We start from the raw sequence: 20,534 nt of genomic DNA, 5'->3' as shown, positions 1-20,534 counted from the left end.
CAATCACACACACACAAACACAAGCACACTCCCACACAAACACATTCACACACACACACACACACACACAAGCACACTCCCTCACGAAACACATTCAAACACTCTTTCTCTCTCTCTCTCTCTCTCTCTCTCTCTCTCTCTCTCTCACACATACACACACACACACCTACACAAACAGACGCACACTCATGTACACCCAAACGCACACTCACGCACACACTCAACCGCACACAGACACACTCATACTTATGCATACAAACACAAATATAGACCAATACACACTCTCTCTCACACACACACACACACACACACACACACACTCATGTACACTCAAACGCACACACACTCAACCACACACACATTCACACACAGACACCCTCATGCACATGCACTCACACAAACACACACACTCATTCTCACACACACACACACACGCAAGCACACTTCTACACAGACACACACCAATGTACTCTCAAACGCGCACACACATACACTCACCCACACACACATTCACACATAGATACACTCACAGACACAATTACACACACACAAACACATTCATACACACTCTTTCTCACACACCTTAACATACACACACTCATGTACACTCAAACGCACTCACACACTCTCACACAAACACATACTCGCGCACATGCACTCTCACACACAAACGCATGCACACACAGACACTTACACATACAAACACAAACTCATACACACCCTCTCACACACACATACAAACACACTCCTACAGAAACACTCACAGATATGCACACACACTCAACTACACAGACACACACACGCACATGCACTCTCACACTTGCGCATACAAACACAGAAACACATCCATACACACTCTTTCTCACACTCATGTACACTCAAACGCACGCACACACACTCAACCACACATATTCTCACATACAGATACACAAACACACTCCCACTCAAACACACACTCTTTCACATTCATGCACAGACACAAATTCAGACACAAACACATTCCAGCACACTCTTTCTCACACACAAATACACACACACACACCTACACAAATAAACACACTCATTTACACTCAAACGCTCACACACACACATTCTCACACTGGCACACTCATGCACATGCACAATCACCAGCTTCTCTCTCACTCTGCTGTGTAATGGCGCCACCATGTGGTGTTATCTGGATCCGCAGGCCTCATCAGAGTAGACGGAGAGAGTGGTCTGTCTCATTTATACACACTCGCTATGTCATAGCTCTTAAACTGGATTCCTGGAGGGCCGCAGCTCTGCACAGTTTTGCTTCAACCCTGATCAAACATCCATCTATACAGGTTATTCAAGACTACTAGACACTATTAAGCAGGTGTGAGCTGGAGGTGGTTGGAGATAAACTATGCTGAGCTGCAGCCCTCCAGAAATTGAGTTTGAGACCATTGCTCTAGTGTAATTATATAATGTCTCATCATTACACACACACACACACACACAGATCTGATAAGTGTGAATCAGCCAATAGGGTTTGTTTTTTCTTGCAGCTCTGCCAGTGAGAGTGGTTGAGCTCAAGCACATCAAACGATCAGCCAATTAGTAGAAGGGGGGCGGGGTATGTCAGACAGTAGAGAGCATCTGATTGGTCAGAAGATTTGATGAGAAACTGTACGAGGTGACGGCAAAAAAAATCATTGATCCATGTGGGAAGAACAGACTAACTGCAAGCCTCGGATGTTTATATCAGGTGTATATCTTCTACATAGGAGTTTAGTCACTGTTCTGGAGCATACTAGATTATAGACTCGCTCGCAGGGGTTCATTCGAATCATTGAGTTGATTACTGGAGACTTGCTCTGAATGAACCATTTGGATCAGAGGTTTATTTTTTACTGGAGACTCGGTCCAAATGAAACGTTCGAATCAGTGAGTTGTTTACTGGAGACTCACTCTGACAAGATAATTTGAATCAGTGAGTTGTTTACTGGAGATTTACTCTAAATGCATAGTTTGAATCAGTGAGTTGTTTACTGGAGATTCACTCGAAATTTATAGTTTGAATCAGTGAGTTGTTTACTGGAGATTCACTCTAAATGGATAGTTTGAATCAGTGAGTTGTTTACTGGAGATTCACTCTAAATGGATAGTTCGGATCAGTGTCTTGTCAACTGGATAATTACTCTGACCAGATAATATCAATTAATGAGTTGTTTACTGGAGATTCACTCTAAATAGAAAGTTTGAGTCAGTGAGTTTTTTACTGGAGATTCAATCTAAATGGATAATTTTGGAGACCCACTCCGAATGGATCATTTGAATCAGTAAGTCGTTAACTTAAGACTTGCTCAGACCAAATAATTTGAATCAGTGAGTTGTTTACTGGAGATTCACTCGAAATGGAAAGTTTGAATCAGTGAGTTGTTTACTGGAGATTCGCTCGAAATGGAAAGTTTGAATCAGTGAGTTGTTTACTGGAGATTCACTCGAAATGGAAAGTTTAAATCAGTGGGTTGTTTTCTGGAGATTCACTCTAAATGGATAGTTTGAATCAGTGAGTTGTTTACTGGAGATTCACTCGAAATGGAAAGTTTGAATCAGTGAGTTGTTTACTGGAGATTCACTCTAAATGGATAGTTTGAATCAGTGAGTTGTTTACTGGAGATTCACTCTAAATGGATAGTTTGAATCAGTGATTTGTTTACTGGAGATTGACTCTAAATGGACAGTTTGAATCAGTGATTTGTTTACTGGAGATTGACTCTAAATGGACAGTTTGAATCAGTGATTTGTTTACTGGAGATTCACTCTAAATGGATAGTTTGAATCAGTGATTTGTTTACTGGAGATTGACTCTAATTGGATAGTTTGAATCAGTGAGTTGTTTACTGGAGATTCACTCTAATTGGATAGTTTGAATAAGTAAGTTGTTTACTAGAGATTCACTTTAAATGGAAAGTTTGAATCAGTGAGTTGTTTACTGGAGATTCACTCGAAATGGATAGTTTGAATCAGTGATTTGTTTACTGGAGATTCACTCTAAATGGATAGTTTGAATCAGTGATTTGTTTACTGGAGATTCACTCTAAATGGAAAGTTTAAATCAGTGAGTTGTTTACTGGAGATTGAATCTAAATGGATAGTTTTGGAGACTCACTCCGAATGGATCATTTGAATCAGTAAGTCGTTAACTTAAGACTCGCTCAGACCAAATCATTTGAATCAGTGATTTCTTCACTGGAGACTCGCTCAGACTGAATCGTTTGAATCAGTGAGCTGTGAACTGGAGATTCACTCTGAATGATTCATTTGTATTGAAGAAAGATGTGTGAGTTAATGAGTTATTGATGAAGAGAATCTTGTTTTTTTCTTTGGGAGTATTCATCTGGTAAATGAACCTCATATTCTGGTAAACCCTGGATGTTTTTCACCGTGATCTCATCCTCCTCCATTCTCCATTCATTCCGTACATCTCTGGTCATCAGATCATCATGCATTCTGCTGAGTGAAAGATCTGATGGTAGATGTTCAACAGACTCAGCGTCCGGCTATACGGCTCAGCTTTCGGGCTGGTAGATCAGTGTTTGGAGATCTGCTGTCATCTCGATACAGGAGCCCAAAAAAAACAGCTGTGTTTCCATCCAAGATGTCAATAAGACTTGTGTGCAGAGCTGGAATATGACATAAACCATTTACCAATAATGCAGCGTTTCCATCCAATGAGGCAAAGGTCATGTCCACTCAGGTAGTTTTATAAACAGAACGCCACACCAAAGTGCAGTGATGCTTGTTAAGGGCCTGACAAACCATGTACAAATACAAACCCCTTGCACACTTGTGGGTTTCTCAGCAGCAGAAGTCATCATAGTTGGTAAACTCTGAACGCATTGAATGGGAGAGCACAACAAATTTTTTTTACAATCATATTTTCTAAAATAATAAAGAAAAAACTAGACAATACTGCTTTCATGACTTTCAGAAAAAGGAATAAAAAAATAGTCAGAATGAAACCGGCAGCCGGAAGAGAGAACAGTGTCAGATTTACAAGTCTTACCTCCATACACTACATTACAAACTCTTTTATTACATGGAATATAATCACTGTCATAAATATATTGTGCGTAAATAAAATTAAAAAGTGTTAGGGATCATCTGCAAATTACACCGACAGAACCAAAACGCACAGTAACACAAACAAGAAAAAAGTATTTCTAGAAGATTCCAGTAAATAGAGGCCAGAGTGATTAACTACATGTAACAAAGCAACTATACTTTTAACTATACGGTACATACAAAGAAGAAATATGCATTATCTCTTATCATTAGTACACAAGTAATAAGAAAAATATTGCAGCTAAATCACTCAAATGTTATTTCTCACATTTTCCCTTTGATTTATGTATACATCATCCCACAAATATTTAGGAAACATTGTTTACAGTAGTTCACCTTGATGTGAGCTTTTCATTCTAAAGTGTGCTCACATTTCTAGGGACTAAACTGACTACAGGAGAGATTTTTGTTTTGGTTCTGTCGGTGTAATTTGCTGATGATCCCTAACACTGCGTGCATGACTGTGGCGAATATCAAACCTAAAACCAACTTTACCGAGCTGATTTAGCTGTCTTTCAACGATTTTAGGACTAACAAGTTGTTAACGTCACAAGACCTAATACAGTATATACAATACGACTTCATCACAAGGCCTACCGCACTTACGCTGCAGTTTCTCTGCCCACCGAGGAAGCCCGCGACTCCTGCTGCGGGACGGAAGTTTGACGTTTGGTTCTCCTGTGTCCCCTGTTCCTCTTGCTCTACCAATGGAGCAGCTGCTTCACGTAAAAGCTGACTAACAGTTTTGCCATTTTACTTCTGTTATACTGTATTTACACTAGTTACTCACGCTGTCCCATCCATCAAAACCGTGCATCTGCCCTCGGTCTCTGTGTGTGAAAGCACTCGACGTCACTCGAATACGCCCCTCCCACTGATTAGCATAGGCTTTGCATGCAGCTTGAAGTTAAAAATGAAATCGAAAAGTGTCAATAAAAGGAAAGCTTAAATTTACATTTTAATTTGAATTGTGTCACTATTATAGCGTGAACATTAATAACACGCTTTGTAAAAATTGTGTTTGCATTTTATTTTTCCGTTTGGCTTTTCATTTTAATATTGGCAGTCTTGATGCGGAAATGCAGTGAAAATGAAATGTTAAATCGGCAACTTCATTTTAATTATCAATTTGACAGGGACGATGTGTTGTCAAAGTGAAAATGAAAATAAAAATGAAATAATTTTCATTTTCAATTTTGGCAGATATTTTGCGAACAGTGTTTTAAAATGAAATTGTTAATCTGATTTTCATTTTCATTTCCAATGTTTATTTGATTTATTTAAAATTGGCCGGATTTACTTCCATACACCACTAGTATTTATATGTTTAATAAAAAAACTATTTAGATTTGTTTACCTTAGATGTTTTGGAGACGTCTGCATCGCCATATGGGGCATAAGAACAGGACGTGTGTTTGGATATAACTGACCACACTTTGTTATTATTGTTTGTTTGATCGATTTATTTATTCGTTTAGAATAAATAGAACTGAATTCAGAAATAGTTGTGCACAAATTTTTGAGCTTAACAAACGAAATTAAATATGCGGGCTAATGGATGTGTTCAGTGGAGTGAGTACAACACCGTTTCCTCACTCCACCAAAGTAAAGGAGTAAAGAGTAAAAGTAAAGTAAAGAGGCTGAATGGAGGAGGCTCGTTCTTTTAGCCAGTGAAGCGTTCAGTTTTTACACTTACAAAGTCCGTCATGTAAATAACAAATGCACTATGACACGACACAACTGACTCTTAAAGGGAAAATCCCAACGCTTCAAACCCCAACGCATCAAATTACACTTCCTTGACTGATATTTGCTGTAGTACATCAGGAAGTGCTGATTTTCTTCTCTTTCATTTCTCATTGGATGGAAACGCTGCTATATGCGCAAATGATTTATAAGATATTCCAGTCTTGCACATTCATCTAATTCACATCTCTGCATGTAAACAAAGCTACTGTCTGAATGGACAGTACAAACAAAGGGATGCTGTTTTACTAAGCAAAGGTCAAACGTTTGGTGAAGTGCAGTACACTATTGTCACCTGAAAACACACGTGGCAGCTGTGTGAGCCCATGATTGTGTTTCCCAGGTAAAGGAAGTGAACACGAGCACGTATTTGGGCCTCGGGACTCAGAATAGGGCATTTTCTCAATGCTGAACTGAAGATACTGCATCTTTAAAACAGTGGTCATTGACATTGCTTGTTTTGCAGGACGTCAGCAGCTCACACGTTTGATTTGCAGCATTTGTTTCATTTGTTTTTTGGTTGTGCTTCCCTTGGATGATTTTTCGGTCGCACTTTTACAACACGGGACACGTAGTTATTGTATTTTAGAGTATTAATCTTTGTTAGTTAGATAATGAAAACTCAGTCGTTCGCTGTTTGTTCATGTCAGGAAATACATTAGCTCATGTCACAGTAGCTGCTTGTCCTGTTTTGTAAAGTCTTACAGATTTTTTTTTTAATCAGTTATATTCTATGCACTGAAGTTGATTGCAGTGATTTATTCGGTCAGAGACCCTCATCAAACACTTTAATTTATTTTTACATTTCTTCATTTTGAGTTCTTTTTCTTTAATTGTTCCTCCTTGCAGACTAGTAAATAGGCTTTGAGATGAAGGCATACATGTCCGTGTTTTCTTATTTTAGTAGAGTTTTTTTGCATGATCTGAAAAAAAATTTCTTCTTCTTTTTTTTCCAAGTAAAAAAGGCTTTGAGAGGCATGGATGTGTCAGTGGTTTTTATTAATATTATTATTGTTATTATTATTTTTTTATTATTATTGCGTCAGATTTAGTTTCATTTTGACTTATTTTCAGTTTTTTATAAGAGTAAATTAGCTTTGAGTTGAAGGGATGCATGTGTCAGTGTTTTATTTATTATTATTATTTTATTATTATTATTATTATTATTTTTGCATCTGTTTTTTTTATTTTGACTTATTTTCTGTTCATCTAAGAGTAAATAAGCTTTGAGTTGAAGGGATGCATGTGTTAGTGTTTTATTTAATATTATTATTATTAATATTATTATTATTATTATTCCATGCTCTAATAATATTTTTATTAGAAATATTCATTTTTATTTTGTCCTATGAGTAAATAGGCTTTGAGATGAAGGCATGTATGCGTCTGTTTTTTTTTTTTATTATTTGTATTTTTATTTGATTTAATTTTTGCATGCTCTACTTGCTTTTTTCTCAAATTTTTCTTAATTTTTCTTTATTTTCTGTATTTTTCCAGACAAATAAATAGGCTTTGAGAGCCATTGATTTGTCTGTGTTTATTATTATCGTCATTATTATAATTACTATTGTTATTATTATTGTTATTATTTATATTATAATTATTATCATTATTTTTCATTATCTTTTTTTATTATTATTATTATTAATATTGCATCTTTTTTTCTTTTTGATTTCTTTTTGATTCTACTATTTTTTAAGAGTAAATAAGCTTTGAGGTGAGGATGCATGTGTCTGTGTTTTATTTATTATTGTTATTTTTATTATTATTATTTAGTATTATTAATATTGTTATCTTTAATATTATTGTTGTTGTTGTTGCATGCTCTAATTAATATTTTTTGTAAAATTAAAAGTTTTTGTTTTTTTGTTCTCCAATAGGTGTTTTATTATTATTTTAATTATTTATTTATTTTTTGCATGTTCTGATAATTTTTTTCCTCTATTTTGAGTGTTTTTATTAATATTGTTCTTCGTAATAGATTAATAGACTTTGAGATGGAAGCATGCATTTTTCTTTATTTGTTTGCTTTGCCGGCTCTACATTTTTTTTATTTCTTTGTTTTCCTTTATTTATTTAATTATTTATTCCTTTTCTTTTTTTCTTTTTTTTTTTGTCTTCTCTTTAAACAGGCTTTGAGAGGCATGGATGTGTTGATGTATATTTTTTTAATTATTATTATTAAATAAATAAATTAAATAAATAATATTTTAATGAAAATACATTTATATTTTGCATGCTCTGATTACATCGTTTTTAATTGTTTTATTTCATATCATTTGTCCTCCTAACAGACAAGTAAATAAGCTTTGAGATGAAGGCATATGACAGTGTTTCGTTGAGTTTTTTTTTTTTTTTTTTTTGCATTTTGTTTTTACATTTTTCTTCTTCATTTTCCATTATTTGTTCTCCTCCTAACAGATGAGGAAATAATAGGTTTTGAGATGAAGGCATGTGTCAGTGTTTTTGTTGAGTTTTTTGCATTTAGTTTTCCTTGATTTAACATTATTTGTCCTCCTCCTGAGAGACGAGTAACTAGCTGAAGGCATACATGCATGTGTCCGAGAATGAGAGTTGAAAGAGCTCCGGCTAAAGCTGCTTCTGTTGGTAAAGGTGGATTTTTGCTCCCCGCATTGCACTCACCAATATCTCTTCATCTGTTTGTGCTGTTTCTCATTCGCTCGCCAGGAGGAGCTACTATTCGTACTCATATTACCTGTAAGTAACAGAGACGCTCAGAGCAGCGCTAAAGCTCTCTGTCTATGGTTAGTCTTTTAAAGATGCAGTATCCTTTTTTCAAGACAAAACACAAGTCGCTTCGACCAACCCCGGTGCTTTTGATTCGTTCTCGCATTTCAGTATTTCCTGGACTCGCTCGGCGACGGTCGCATCCAAGCGGTGTTATTTGAAAAAAGAATGCTGCACTTGTGTGTGTTTCTGTGTTTGGGCTTGGTTTTGCTTATCTCTGTGTGCGTGCGTGTGCATGTGTGTGTGTGTGGGATAGTCACTCGCCCTCTCTCATCCAGCTCTCCATCCCGTCTGCTGAAGGTGTTTTCAGTGGTTTTCCCCTTCAGAAGTTCTGTCTTGATTAATCTCAGTGCAAACTCAAGACTTCAGACGTTTAAAACAGTAAACTGCACACATCGCTTGCTCTACAAACCATCCTCCGTTCACCGCTTTACATCGCATTTCATGACATGATGACATTCTTTTACTCTTCTACTTAAAGTAAAACCATGAAGTGTTTAGGTCAGGTCAACCAGCACACACTGTAAAAATGAACAGCTTCTGTATTGTGTGTTTTTCGTTTATTTACGGTTATGAACTGCATTGTTGGACGTTGATCTCTGCTCTGTCGACTTTCGATGTTGATAATTCAATTCTACAGTTTAACAAAGTGACTTTTATTAACATTTTAATACTAATATAATGGGCTCTATTTTAACGATCTAGGCGCAAAGTCTGAAGCGCAAATATGCTCTGCATATTCTCACAGGGTTGAGCTTATACCCTCAATGAGTTATGGGTGTGTTTTGAGAATAAATAAATCAGAGTCTCATCTCACATTCCCTTTAAAAGTCAGTTGCGTTGCGTCATGGCGCATTTGCTATTTACGTGGCGGGCTTTATAAGTGTAAAAACTTTACTAAACAGAGCATCTGCAGCGCGAGGATAAAGAACGAGCCTCCTTCATTCAGCCTCTTTCACTTTCTCTCTTTCTAGGATAAGGAAACGGTGTTGTACGCACAGATATCCATCAGCCTACATAATTAATTTCGTTTGTTAAGCGCAAAGATTTGCTTCAAAACTATTTCTAAATTCAGTTCTAATTTGTTCCAGCAAACAAATAATGAACAGTAATAACAAAGTGTGGTCAAAAAAACAGTTATAAATCTAAACACACATGCTATCCCCTATATGGTCCAAAACCTGACAGGTGGACAAATCTAAGCTTGTTTTTAATAAAACAAATATAAATATGCAGATAATAAATAATACTGCTAATAATTATAACATTATACAAATGCAAATGGTCATGAATAAACTGAAAAAGCCTCCCGAGATGAAGAAGGCATGGAGGCGGGTGGGTGGTTTAAAAATATATGTAATATATATAATATAAATAATAAATAAAATAATGTAATAATAAATAATAATTAATATAACTTATAATAAATAAATAAATATAATAATAATAAAAAAAATTTGTAATATTTTATTTTCTTTAATTATTTTTCATCTTTAAACATATTTGTGTATTGCTGTACACCCTGTGTGTATTAAGCAATGTTTAAGCGAGGAGCACAACTAATGCAGTGGCGTAGCGCAAAATGCGGAGGCCCCCCTGCAGGGATCACTGACAGGGCCCCTTGTTGGCGGGGGGGACAGTGCAGGGAAGCGATCCCAAATTGAGGAGCGGGGTTGGGAGGCGGGGTGGAGCGACAACGCAGGGAAACCTTCACAAATTGAGGAGTGATCACAAACCGAAAGCGGCGAGAGCGTCAACGTAGCCAGAAGTCATTCATTTTTATTGAGAACCGGCGGCGAGGAGCAGCACGGCGCGTCTTCTCCAGTGTGGGCGTCGAGGAGAGTTGAAATCAAGTCAACTTTATGGTAATGAGCTATGACGCAGTTCGGCAGCAAGCAATCAGAATGAAGACGTCCACCGCTTGAGAGGAGTTCAAAGAACACAGACCTGTGAACTTTGGTTCCGACCACAGTTGTTCCCAAGAGTTTGATTATTGCGGGTTTCGAATTTTCAATTATTAAAAATCGCGACGTTGTGGGGCCCCCTAATCACGCGGGGCCCCTCCGCCGTGCGTGCCCTGCAGGCCTATCCGCTACAACACTGAACTTATGTGCTCTGCGCTGGACTTTAGACCGGCTCTCAGCTGGTCTGTTGCACATTTTAGTTCCTCAAAATAGCAACACACCAACAATGCGCCTTAACACACCTCATTTCTAGACCAGAACAAAGAGTCCACAAATTGGTGCAAATGGATTTACTATTTAAACAACATGATAGGAAACGAGAAAATGAAGGTTGCGTTGGTCTGAAAGTAGCAACACGTCTCGCGCCTTATTGCAGCAGGTGTATGATAGGGCCCTTCATCACTTTAAACTATTAACAATGTTCATAAAAGTCACTTTTCAAAACGTTTTACGGATCAAAATTATTGGAGGAAAGATCAAGATGCCATAATGCAATTCAAAATTTAAATAAATGGAGAAAAATCTAAATTGTAATCACAAAGTACAGAAAAACTCAGTTTTTGTTTTCTGATGATTTTATTTTTTGTTATTCGAAATAAATAAAAATCAAATCATTATTGAATTTTGGTTTTTCGTTTTTCACCATGAAAAAGGTGAAACAAGCCGTTTTTTAATTTTCGTTTTAATATTCAAAAACCAAAATCAAAAAACGGCTCGTTTTTCTTTTTTCAATATCCGTTTATAATATGAAAATTCAACGACCAAAAGATACACTGACCATTTATAAAGATCTCTAGTCTGCGCAGACAGTAAAATAAGCTCTCTTGGTTTTGAGCAGGCATGGTTTTATTTCTCTGATCCACATCCACTAATGTGAAAGTATTTCCTGCAAGTTCCCTCCAAGTTGTCCTTTGGTGTGGAACTAAACACTTTCCTAATGGATCATCCCTTTCTCTCTCTCTCTCTCCTGTTTTCTGTTTATTCCTACATGTGGGTGCTTGGGGTGTCTGAGGGCTAGAACGGGGGCTGTTTTCTGCAGGAGCATGTTTATTAATCAGACTTTTTTGTTTTGTTTGGTTTTGTTTTAATGATTGGCTTATCAGGAAACTGGCCAAGAAGCGCAAGGACGCCATCGGGAACACCCGTCAGGAGATGACCCACATGGTGAATTCCATGGACCGCAGTTACGCCGACCAGAGCACGCTGCACGCTGAGGAGCCCATGACCGTCACATTCATGGACTCGCACAACTTCAGCAACCGCTGTGAGTCTCACACACACACACACACACACAGAAGCTTGATGAAGCTAAGCACAAGTGATTTACATGTGTAGTCAATGCAAAGACATGGTGGTATTCACGCCATTGATGCGGCTAATGACATGGTGCAAATTGGGTGTTTCGGGCGTTTGATGAGCTTAACGTGATTCACACAGAGTTGAAAAATCTAAGTTTTGGCGGACATGTGAGTCACATTAACCAATCAGGAGCTTGCTCTAGTGTAGACGTGACTATGATGTACCACCTGTAGTTGGTGTCCCGAGGGGAAATCTTGGTGCAGACAAAAATTGACTGGGATTGACTCAGACAAAAACCTCTCCACCAATCAGATTTGCACATTTCTTCATGTGCTGCTGCAGTTACAGTAAACACCAAATGGAGGCACTCAAGTGCAAAACAGTGGAGGTGCCGGCAGCTAGCTCTCTGCAACTCTCACATGGTCGCCCACTGAAGCTAAGCAGGGCTGCGCCCGGTCAGTACCTGGATGGGAGACCACATGGGAAAGCTAGGTTGCTGGCGGAATTGGTGTTAGTGAGGCCAGCAGAGGGCGCCCAACCTGCAGTCTGGGTGGGTCCTTATGCCCCAGTATAGTGACGGGGACTCTATACTGCTCAGTGAGCGCCGTCTTTTAGATGAGACGTTAAACCGAGGTCCTGACTCTCTGTGGTCGTTAAAAATCCCAGAATACCCTTCGAAAAAGAGTAGGGGTTTCACCCTGGCACCCTGGTCAAATCTGCCCTCTGTCCACATATCACAATTGGCTACATCACTCTGTCTCCTCTCCACCAATCAGCTGGTGTGTGGTGTGCGGTCGGGTGCAAAATTCACTTTGAGTGCCCCAAAAAGCGCTATATAAATGTAAGGAATTATTATTATTATTATTATTATTATTATTATTATTATTATTATCATAGGTGATCCCAGTTTCACTTTCTTTCAATGAAGATGATGAAAGAATATATTGTGAAGTGAACTTGACACAAGAATAAAACGGGTAAACTCAGAATGTTCAAGCATTCAATTATGCAGGAATAGCGTCATCTATTCGCATCTGCGATGATAAGAACCAACATCCACATCTGTGCAAATCGCAGACCAGAGGCCGGAAGAGTTGCCTTTCCACTACTACAATTATAAACACTGTTTTCTATGAGGGAAGAACCAGATATGAATACTGGCGCCACTATTGGCTACTCCAGCAGGAGAGGGAAGCAGCCATCTCTCTCTCGGTCATGCTGAGTTGTGTTGGTCTGTTGGTGTGTGAACATTTTGAGTTTATTTACATCAAATCCGCTTCATTCACGCACAAAATTCACTTCAGAACAGAGGACTCTAGTTTCACTGCTCAATGACGAGCATGTGTTTTATCGAGAGAATAGCTGTGTTTATGTGCTTTAAGAAGGCTGAAAAACAGCATATATTCGTCTGAGTCCACTAGATCCTTTCAGAGGCGCACCCAGCTCTGTGAGTTTATCAACTTCTCCAGAAACTATACCTGGATGATGGAGGCTTTCAGCGGTGCTTCTGACTGAGCTGAGCCCGGTTTGATCAGCTGTTGTCGGTGTTGGCACAAGGATTTTCCCCCGGGACACCAACAACAGGCGCTACGCCACAATCACGCCCCACAAGAGAAACCCCCTGAAACCTCCTGCACAAATCGTTCAATTTATATATAATATTATTTACATACGCAGCAGGATGTCAATTTGTGTCTCTGCTTTGACTTAACAAGTAAATCACTCGCGCTGGACAATTGTGGTTGACAGCAGAAGGTTGCAGAGCTGGTCTAGACTGCCTCACTCCTGTTCCCAGATGTTTATGATGATCTCTGTTACAACATACTGCTGCTACAACATACTGTGTAGATTTGTGTGTGTGTGTGTGTGTGTGTGTGTGTGTGTGTGTGTGTGTGTGTGTGTGTGTGTGTGTGTGTGTGTGTGTGTGTGTGTGTGTGTGTGTGTGTGTGTGTGTGTGTGTGTGTGTGTGGTCAACACAATCTCACGGCAATTCGTAACTTTTTGATTTAGTGGCTAATTCTTATGAATTCGTACAATTTAGTACAGTTTGCTCATCCCCCAATGACGGTTGGGTTTAGGGGTGGGGTTAGGTGCCACACCTCCTTTTTAAAATCGTACAAATTCGTACAAATTAGCCACTAAACTGGCAAAATACAATAATTACGTTTTCTCGTGAGATCAGGCATGTGTGGTTCAGTTATTAATAATGACTTTATATCAGAACACTCGTCTGTGTAACATCAACACCTCAGTGGAATCAGGATAAACAAACAGCTCAACTTCTTCCCTTCCTCTCTTTCTTCTCCTCCTCCTTCTTGTCATCTTCTTTCTTCTTCTCCTCCTCCTCTTTCTCCTCCTCTTCATTTTTCTCCTCTTCTTAATTATTCTCCTCCCCTTTCTTCTCCTCCTCCTCCACTTTCTTCTTCTCTTCCTCCTCTTCTTTCTTCTACTGCTCCTCTTCTCCTCCTCTTCTTCTTTCTTCTCCTCCTCCTCTTATTTCTCCTCCTCTTCTTTCTCCTCCTCCTCCTCCACTTCTTTCTTCTCCTCCTCTTAATTATTCTCCTCCTGCTCTTAATTCTCCTCCTCCTCTATTTCTATTCCTCCTTTTCTGTCTTCTCCTCCTCCTCATCTTAATTCTCCACCTCCTCTTCTCCTCCTCCTCCTTTTCTGTCTCCTCCTCCTCTTCTTCTCCTCCTCCTCTTTCTCCTCCTCTTCATTTTTCTCCTCCTCCTCTTCATTTTCCTCCTCCTCTTTCTTCTCCTCCTCCTCCACTTTCTTCTTCTCTTCCTCCTCTTCTTTCTTCTACTGCTCCTCTTCTCCTCCTCTTCTTCTTTCTTCTCCTCCTCCTCTTATTTCTCCTCCTCTTCTTTCTCCTCCTCCTCCACTTCTTTCTTCTCCTCCTCCTCTTAATTCTTCTCCTCCTGCTCTTAATTCTCCTCCTTTTCTTCTATTCCTCCTTTTCTGTCTTCTCCTCCTCCTCATCTTAATTCTCCACCTCCTCTTCTCCTCCTCCTCCTTTTCTGTCTCCTCCTCCTCTTTCTTCTCCTCCTTTTCTTAATTCTCCTCCTTCTCTTTCTTCTCCTCCTCCTCTTCTGTCTCCTCCTCCTCTTTCTCCTCCTCCTTTTCTTAATTCTCCTCCTTCTCTTTCTTCTCCTCTTCCTCTTCTTTCTTCTACTCATCTTCTTCTTCTCCTCTTTCTTCTCCTCTTCCTCTTCGTTCTCTTCCTCCTCCTTTTCTTTCTTCTCCTCCTCTTAATTCTTCTCCTAATCTTGATTCTCCTCCTCCTCTTCTTCTACTCCTCCTTTTCTGTCTTCCCCTTTTCCTCCTCTTAATTCATCAACTCCTATTCTCCTCCTCCTCCTCTTCCGTCTTCTCCTCCTCCTCCTCTTTCTTCTCCTCCTCTTTCTTCTCCTCCTCCTCTTTCTCCTCCTCCTCTTCTGTCTTCTCCTCTTTCTTCTTCTTCTCCTCCTCCTCCTCTTTCTTCTCCTTTTCTTTCTGCTCCTCCTTTTCTTTCTTCTCCTCCTCCTCCTTTTCTGTCTTCTCTTTTCCTCTTAATTCTCCAACTCCTATTCTCATCCCCCTCCTCCTCGTATTCTCCTCCTCCTCTTCTTCTTCTTCTTCTCCTCCACTTCTTTCTTCTCCTCCGCCTCTAAATTCTTCTCTTCTGTCTTCTCCTCCTATTTATTCTCCTCCTCTTCTTTCTTCTCCTCCTCCTCTTTCTCCTCCTCTTCTTTCTTCTCCTCCTCCTCCTCTTAATTTTCCCCCTCTTTCTTCTTCTCTTCTTTTTTTCTCCTCCTCCACCTCTTCCTCTTCTTTTTCTCTTTCTCCTCCCCTTTTCCTTTTTCTTCTTCTTCTCCTCCACCTCCTCTTTCTCCTCCTCCTCCTCCATCTTCTCCTCCTCTTCTTCTTCTTCTGGTATGTTCCTCCTCCATAACTCTGCCTGTGTTCTCTGCAGTGCCTAATGAGCCTCTGGTGCCAACAGCTGTATTAGGTGAGGACTGTGTGACTGTCTGTGTGAGCGGATCTTCATAGTTCCCTACAGAGCAATTCAGTTCAGCTTTAAAGACAACATGAACTCTCACTTCACACACATCAGCTGCTCCTCTGATCATTACATTACATTAGTGCACACCATAGTAAAGGGATGATTTGGGTTGTTAATGCTCCACAAGGACTGAACATTAAAGTAGGAGAAACAGCATTATAGTTCACCCAGAAATGTGAATTCTGTCACCGTTTACTCGTCCCACTAACCTGTTTGAGTTTCCTTTCACTGTTAAACACAAACAAGACTACTGAAGACTGCTGGAAAAAGCAGCCATTGGCTTTCATCTTATTTTAGTTTCTACTAGGGCTGCACAATATATAGTGGATGTCATTATTAGCCCCCCTTGTTTTTTTCCCAGTTTCTCTTTAACGGAGAGCAGATTTTTTTTCAACATATTTCTAATCATAATAGTTTTAATAACTCATCTATAATAACTGATTTATTTGATCTTTGTCATGATGACAGTAAATAATATTAGACTAGATATTCTTCAAGACACTTCTATTTAAAGGCTTTAAACAAAGAAGCAACTTAAAGGCTTAACTAGGTTAATTAGGTTAACTAGGCAGGTTAGGATAATTAAGCAAGTTATTGTATAACGATGGTTTGATCTGTAGAAAATATATAGCTTTAAAGGGGCTAGTAATTTTGACCCTAAAATGATGTTTAAAACATTAAAAACTGCTTTTATTCTAGCCGAAATAAAACAAAGAAGACTTTCTCCTGAAGAAAAAATATTTTCAGACATACTGTGAAAATTTCCTAAATCTGTTAAACATCATTTGGGAAATATTTAAATTTATATATATATATATATATATATATATATATATATATATATATATATATATATATATATATATATATATATATATATATATATATATATATATATATATTTATTTATTTATTTATTTATTTATTTATTTTATTTTTTTTTTTTTTTTTCGATTCCTGATCAGTAGGTAACGTCCAATTTGATCAAGTCTGAAACCGTGTACTTGGGCCCACTTTCTGATGATGTGATCGGATTTGGACATGCCTAATGTCTGTATCTGAATACTGTTATGCTTCCCAGAAAACCGTCAAATAGCGCTATTCACACCATCTTGTGAAACTATTCATATCGTAATATTTATTTCGCAACTATAACTATAAAACTTAAAGGTTCACGAAACCCTCGGGTACTTTTTTTGAGACGTTAACAGATTAGTGTGTGTTGAGCATCAGTTAAGACAGCGTTAGCACCTGTCAGCTTTAATTGTGGGATAAACTGGATAATTTTGAGCTTTTGTCAGCTAATTTCAGCTTCCGGGTTTTTGAGACAGGATCAAAATCGGCGACGGATCGCAAAACTGCAAGTGCAAAGATGACGAGTCGGTTTCTCATTAATATTCATAGATGAGTTTTCTTATCCTATGAGAAGAGCCGGCTTCTTAATTATTCATGACTGCGCGTGCTTTCCGAAGGCAAGACAGACCTGCCAGAGCCAAGCCCTGAGACACGGACCCACGACACACAGTATTGTCTGGAGAGCAGTACGAGAATTGGAGAATGGCGGATTTGTCCTTTATCAGTTTAGTTTGTTTACATTTAGACACATCGCCGTGCTGCTGTGTTCGCCTAAGTCCTCCAGATTACCAGCAGCCCTGCTGATTGAAGTAGGCAGGGCAAGAGACCTGCTGCACTGAGTCTGCATTCAGACCTGGGGATTGAGGAGGAGAGAAGTCCTCATTTATAGTGTTTATATGAACACAATCACCTATACAATGATATAAATTGTGGTTGTGTGAATATGAAATAACAAATGTATAACAATGTTTATTTCTTTGCGTTTTAACTTTGTAAACTATTAAATCATGCGTCTCCTCATGGTTTGTGTCTCATTTTGTGAGCCGACTGACAACAGTTGTTCGTTCTCCTCCTTCTCCCCTGCTGGCCACGCCCACTCCTGCCCTTTGCTCGCGGAGCTCCGCCCATTATGATGCATTTTTTGAGGTAGACCTGAACCGAAAGTAGAGTTGGTCATGACCCTTTAAATATCGCAATTTCAGATTTCTCCAATATCATGCAGCACTAGTTCCCACAATCGATGCCAGTGGCTGTCTTTTTCCAGCATGTTTCACAACATCTTGTAGTGTGTTTAACTAAAGAAAGTCTACTCGAGTGAGAGTAAACGAAGATCGAGTTGTCTCCTAAATCAACAAAATCATAGGCCAGTCCAATCAAACAGCATTAAATGAAATCAAAACCCGAATCTCCCTCATTTCCCCTCAGTCTAAAGTGAAACGCCTTCATGTTGTCTTTAATTGATGCATATCTCCAGTCAAACGCCTCTCTCCAATTGGTTGTCAATCCTGATCAAAGTAAAAGTGTGTATTTAGTTCATGTATGAGCGCTCACTGAACACACACACAGTATATAATGTAGATACGAGCTTTTATTTTGTATGTGATTGGTGGCGATGGATCTGTTGACAGTAGTAGTGCTGTCTAATAGAGGATGTGTTCGCCTCCAGAACAGAACTGAATTGAGCTGAGTGCTCCTGCTGCACATAAAGACCTTCATTACCCAGCATGCATCGCCCATGTAGCCCTCACCATCTTCATGTTGTGTGACGCAGCGCAGCGTTTCTCAGACATTCCCACAGGCTGGACCCAGATCAGCTGATCAGTGAGCATGCACAGAGAGCCTGTAGGAATGCATTGAGAGGCGCTGCATTATACAGATCTGTGTGTGTGTGTGTGTGTGTGGTGACCAGTGGTGTGTGTTGCTGCTGTGGACAAACTTGTTTTTACATATTTCTAATTATAGCAGGTGTGTTTGTTTATATGTTATACTGGATGTGTTGGAAAACGATGTCATGCTATTGGTGATGCTGATGTCAAACAGTCAAACACACATGACATGGAGAATCTGCACTGTTGCTGAGATTCTCACACACACCACTATTCTCCATCCTAAGTGCTAGCCTGAAACTAGCCTAGTGCCCAGTCTGCTGTTAAACACTAGCCTAGAGCACCCTCTCTAGTGTGTGTGTGTGTGAAATCGATAAGCAGAACCAGCTGGGAGAAACTACTCCGAAGGATTTACAAACACATCACACACATGCTCACACACACATACACATGTAATCTCCCTCTCACATACACACTCACTGTCATACATACACATGCTCACAGTTTCACACACACATACTTTCACACAGAAACTTTCTCTCACACACACACATACACACATAATCTCTCTCACACACACTTGCACACAGGAACATTAGGAGCTCATATTAAAATTGAGTATTGGTAAACGTAGTCTCTGAATGTGGCAGATGACGTCGCAGGCTGCATTCCTCTGCCTTTAGGTTGATGATGAGCCCTCAAATGTGTCATTAAGTTTGACGTGTTCGCTCACACACAACTTTTGTTAAGCGTCTGCTTCACGTTGCTGTGACAGAATCCTTACCGTACGTTCACACCGAAAGCGGCGAGAGCGTGCAAGGTCGCTCTGGCTGCCCTGGCGACAACGCTGTCTGCCTTCAGCTCCGGCAGCGAGAGCGTCAAAACTCGCTACACTGATCTCGTATTTAAAGGAGCCGTTGCAGCATATCAGTTACATTCCTGCATAAAACATGTTTCTAGCGTGAAAATGTTGCGCACGTCTTATCAAATTCATTTAACAATGGAAGATCAAGTTGTGTGTGGTGTGGCTTTGCTCTATTTATCCAATATGTGTCCGTATGTCTGAAATATCCTGAAGCAGCTGTACTGTTTTGTACTGAAACATCGCGTGAGATTCCCGCTTTTTTAAGATAAATTTATATAACATTTATGAACATCAGTAACTCGCCAGTAACTTCTTTAATGCATGTTCCTGTAGGAAAAAATTGTAAATAATTGGAAATCCGGCGACCGCAATAATCAAACCCTTGGGAACAACTGTGATCGGAACCAAAGTTCACAGGTCTGTGTTCTCTGAACTCCTCTCAAGCAATGGACGTCTTCATTCTGATTGCTTGCCGCCGAACCGCGTCATAGCTCATTACCATAAAGTTGACTTCATTTCAACTCTCCTCGACGCTCACTCTGGCGAAGACGCGCCGCGCTGCTCCTCGCCGCTTATCGCAGCCTTTCGCCGCCGGCTCTCATTGAAAATGAATGACTTCCGGCTACTTTGACGCTGTCGCCGCTTTCGGTGTGAACGTACGGTTAGAACGCTTAGTTTAAGCAAGTTTGAGAAATGCGATCATGCGTGTTGGTAAATCTAAAGAGAGTCGCTCACTAGATGCGCTGCACTGCACATGCTTGTGTTCCCTAAGCCAGTGTTTCTCAACTAGTGGGTCATGACCCAAAAGTGGGTCGTGGGAACATTTTTAGTGGGTCGCGGAGTGTGTGGTCCAAAAACCAACAAAAGTTTATTTTAACTTATTTTGCTTATATTGGACTTTTATTTTGAAATGTTTGTGCAACAACCCTACAGTTTGACATGTGAAATTTCATTTAATTATAGCAGCAAACATGTCGAAGCGCAAGTGCGACCTCGATATGTCAAGTATGGATTTACATATTTTGACGACAAAAACAGACTTAAAGCCTCAGTGTGTTATTTGTAGTGAGGTGCCCTCACAAGAGAGCATG

The 20,534-nt window shown here is 39.4% G+C and overlaps 1 protein-coding gene across 50 annotated transcripts in view; it reads left to right on the top strand.

Annotated features, from left to right (window-relative positions):
* The window catches only part of ptprk (protein tyrosine phosphatase receptor type K), a 286,195-nt gene that overhangs the window by 225,939 nt on the left and 39,722 nt on the right, over window positions 1-20,534 (top strand). For 14 of the 50 annotated variants that reach the window (XM_073933949.1, XM_073933947.1, XM_073933939.1 and 11 more), the window contains 3 exons: window positions 8,530-8,559; window positions 11,657-11,817; window positions 15,808-15,843. In XM_073933949.1, coding sequence (XP_073790050.1) covers window positions 8,530-8,559; window positions 11,657-11,817; window positions 15,808-15,843 — 227 coding nt within the window. The remainder of the gene's footprint in view (window positions 1-8,529; window positions 8,560-11,656; window positions 11,818-15,807; window positions 15,844-20,534) is intronic. The other 36 variants (XM_073933961.1, XM_073933959.1, XM_073933951.1 and 33 more) reach the window with 3 other exon arrangements.

This window comes from Danio rerio, chromosome 20, assembly GCF_049306965.1.
Source record: "Danio rerio strain Tuebingen ecotype United States chromosome 20, GRCz12tu, whole genome shotgun sequence".
Classification (NCBI taxonomy): domain Eukaryota; kingdom Metazoa; phylum Chordata; class Actinopteri; order Cypriniformes; family Danionidae; genus Danio; species Danio rerio.
This window is presented reverse-complemented; position numbering and strand designations above follow the sequence as displayed.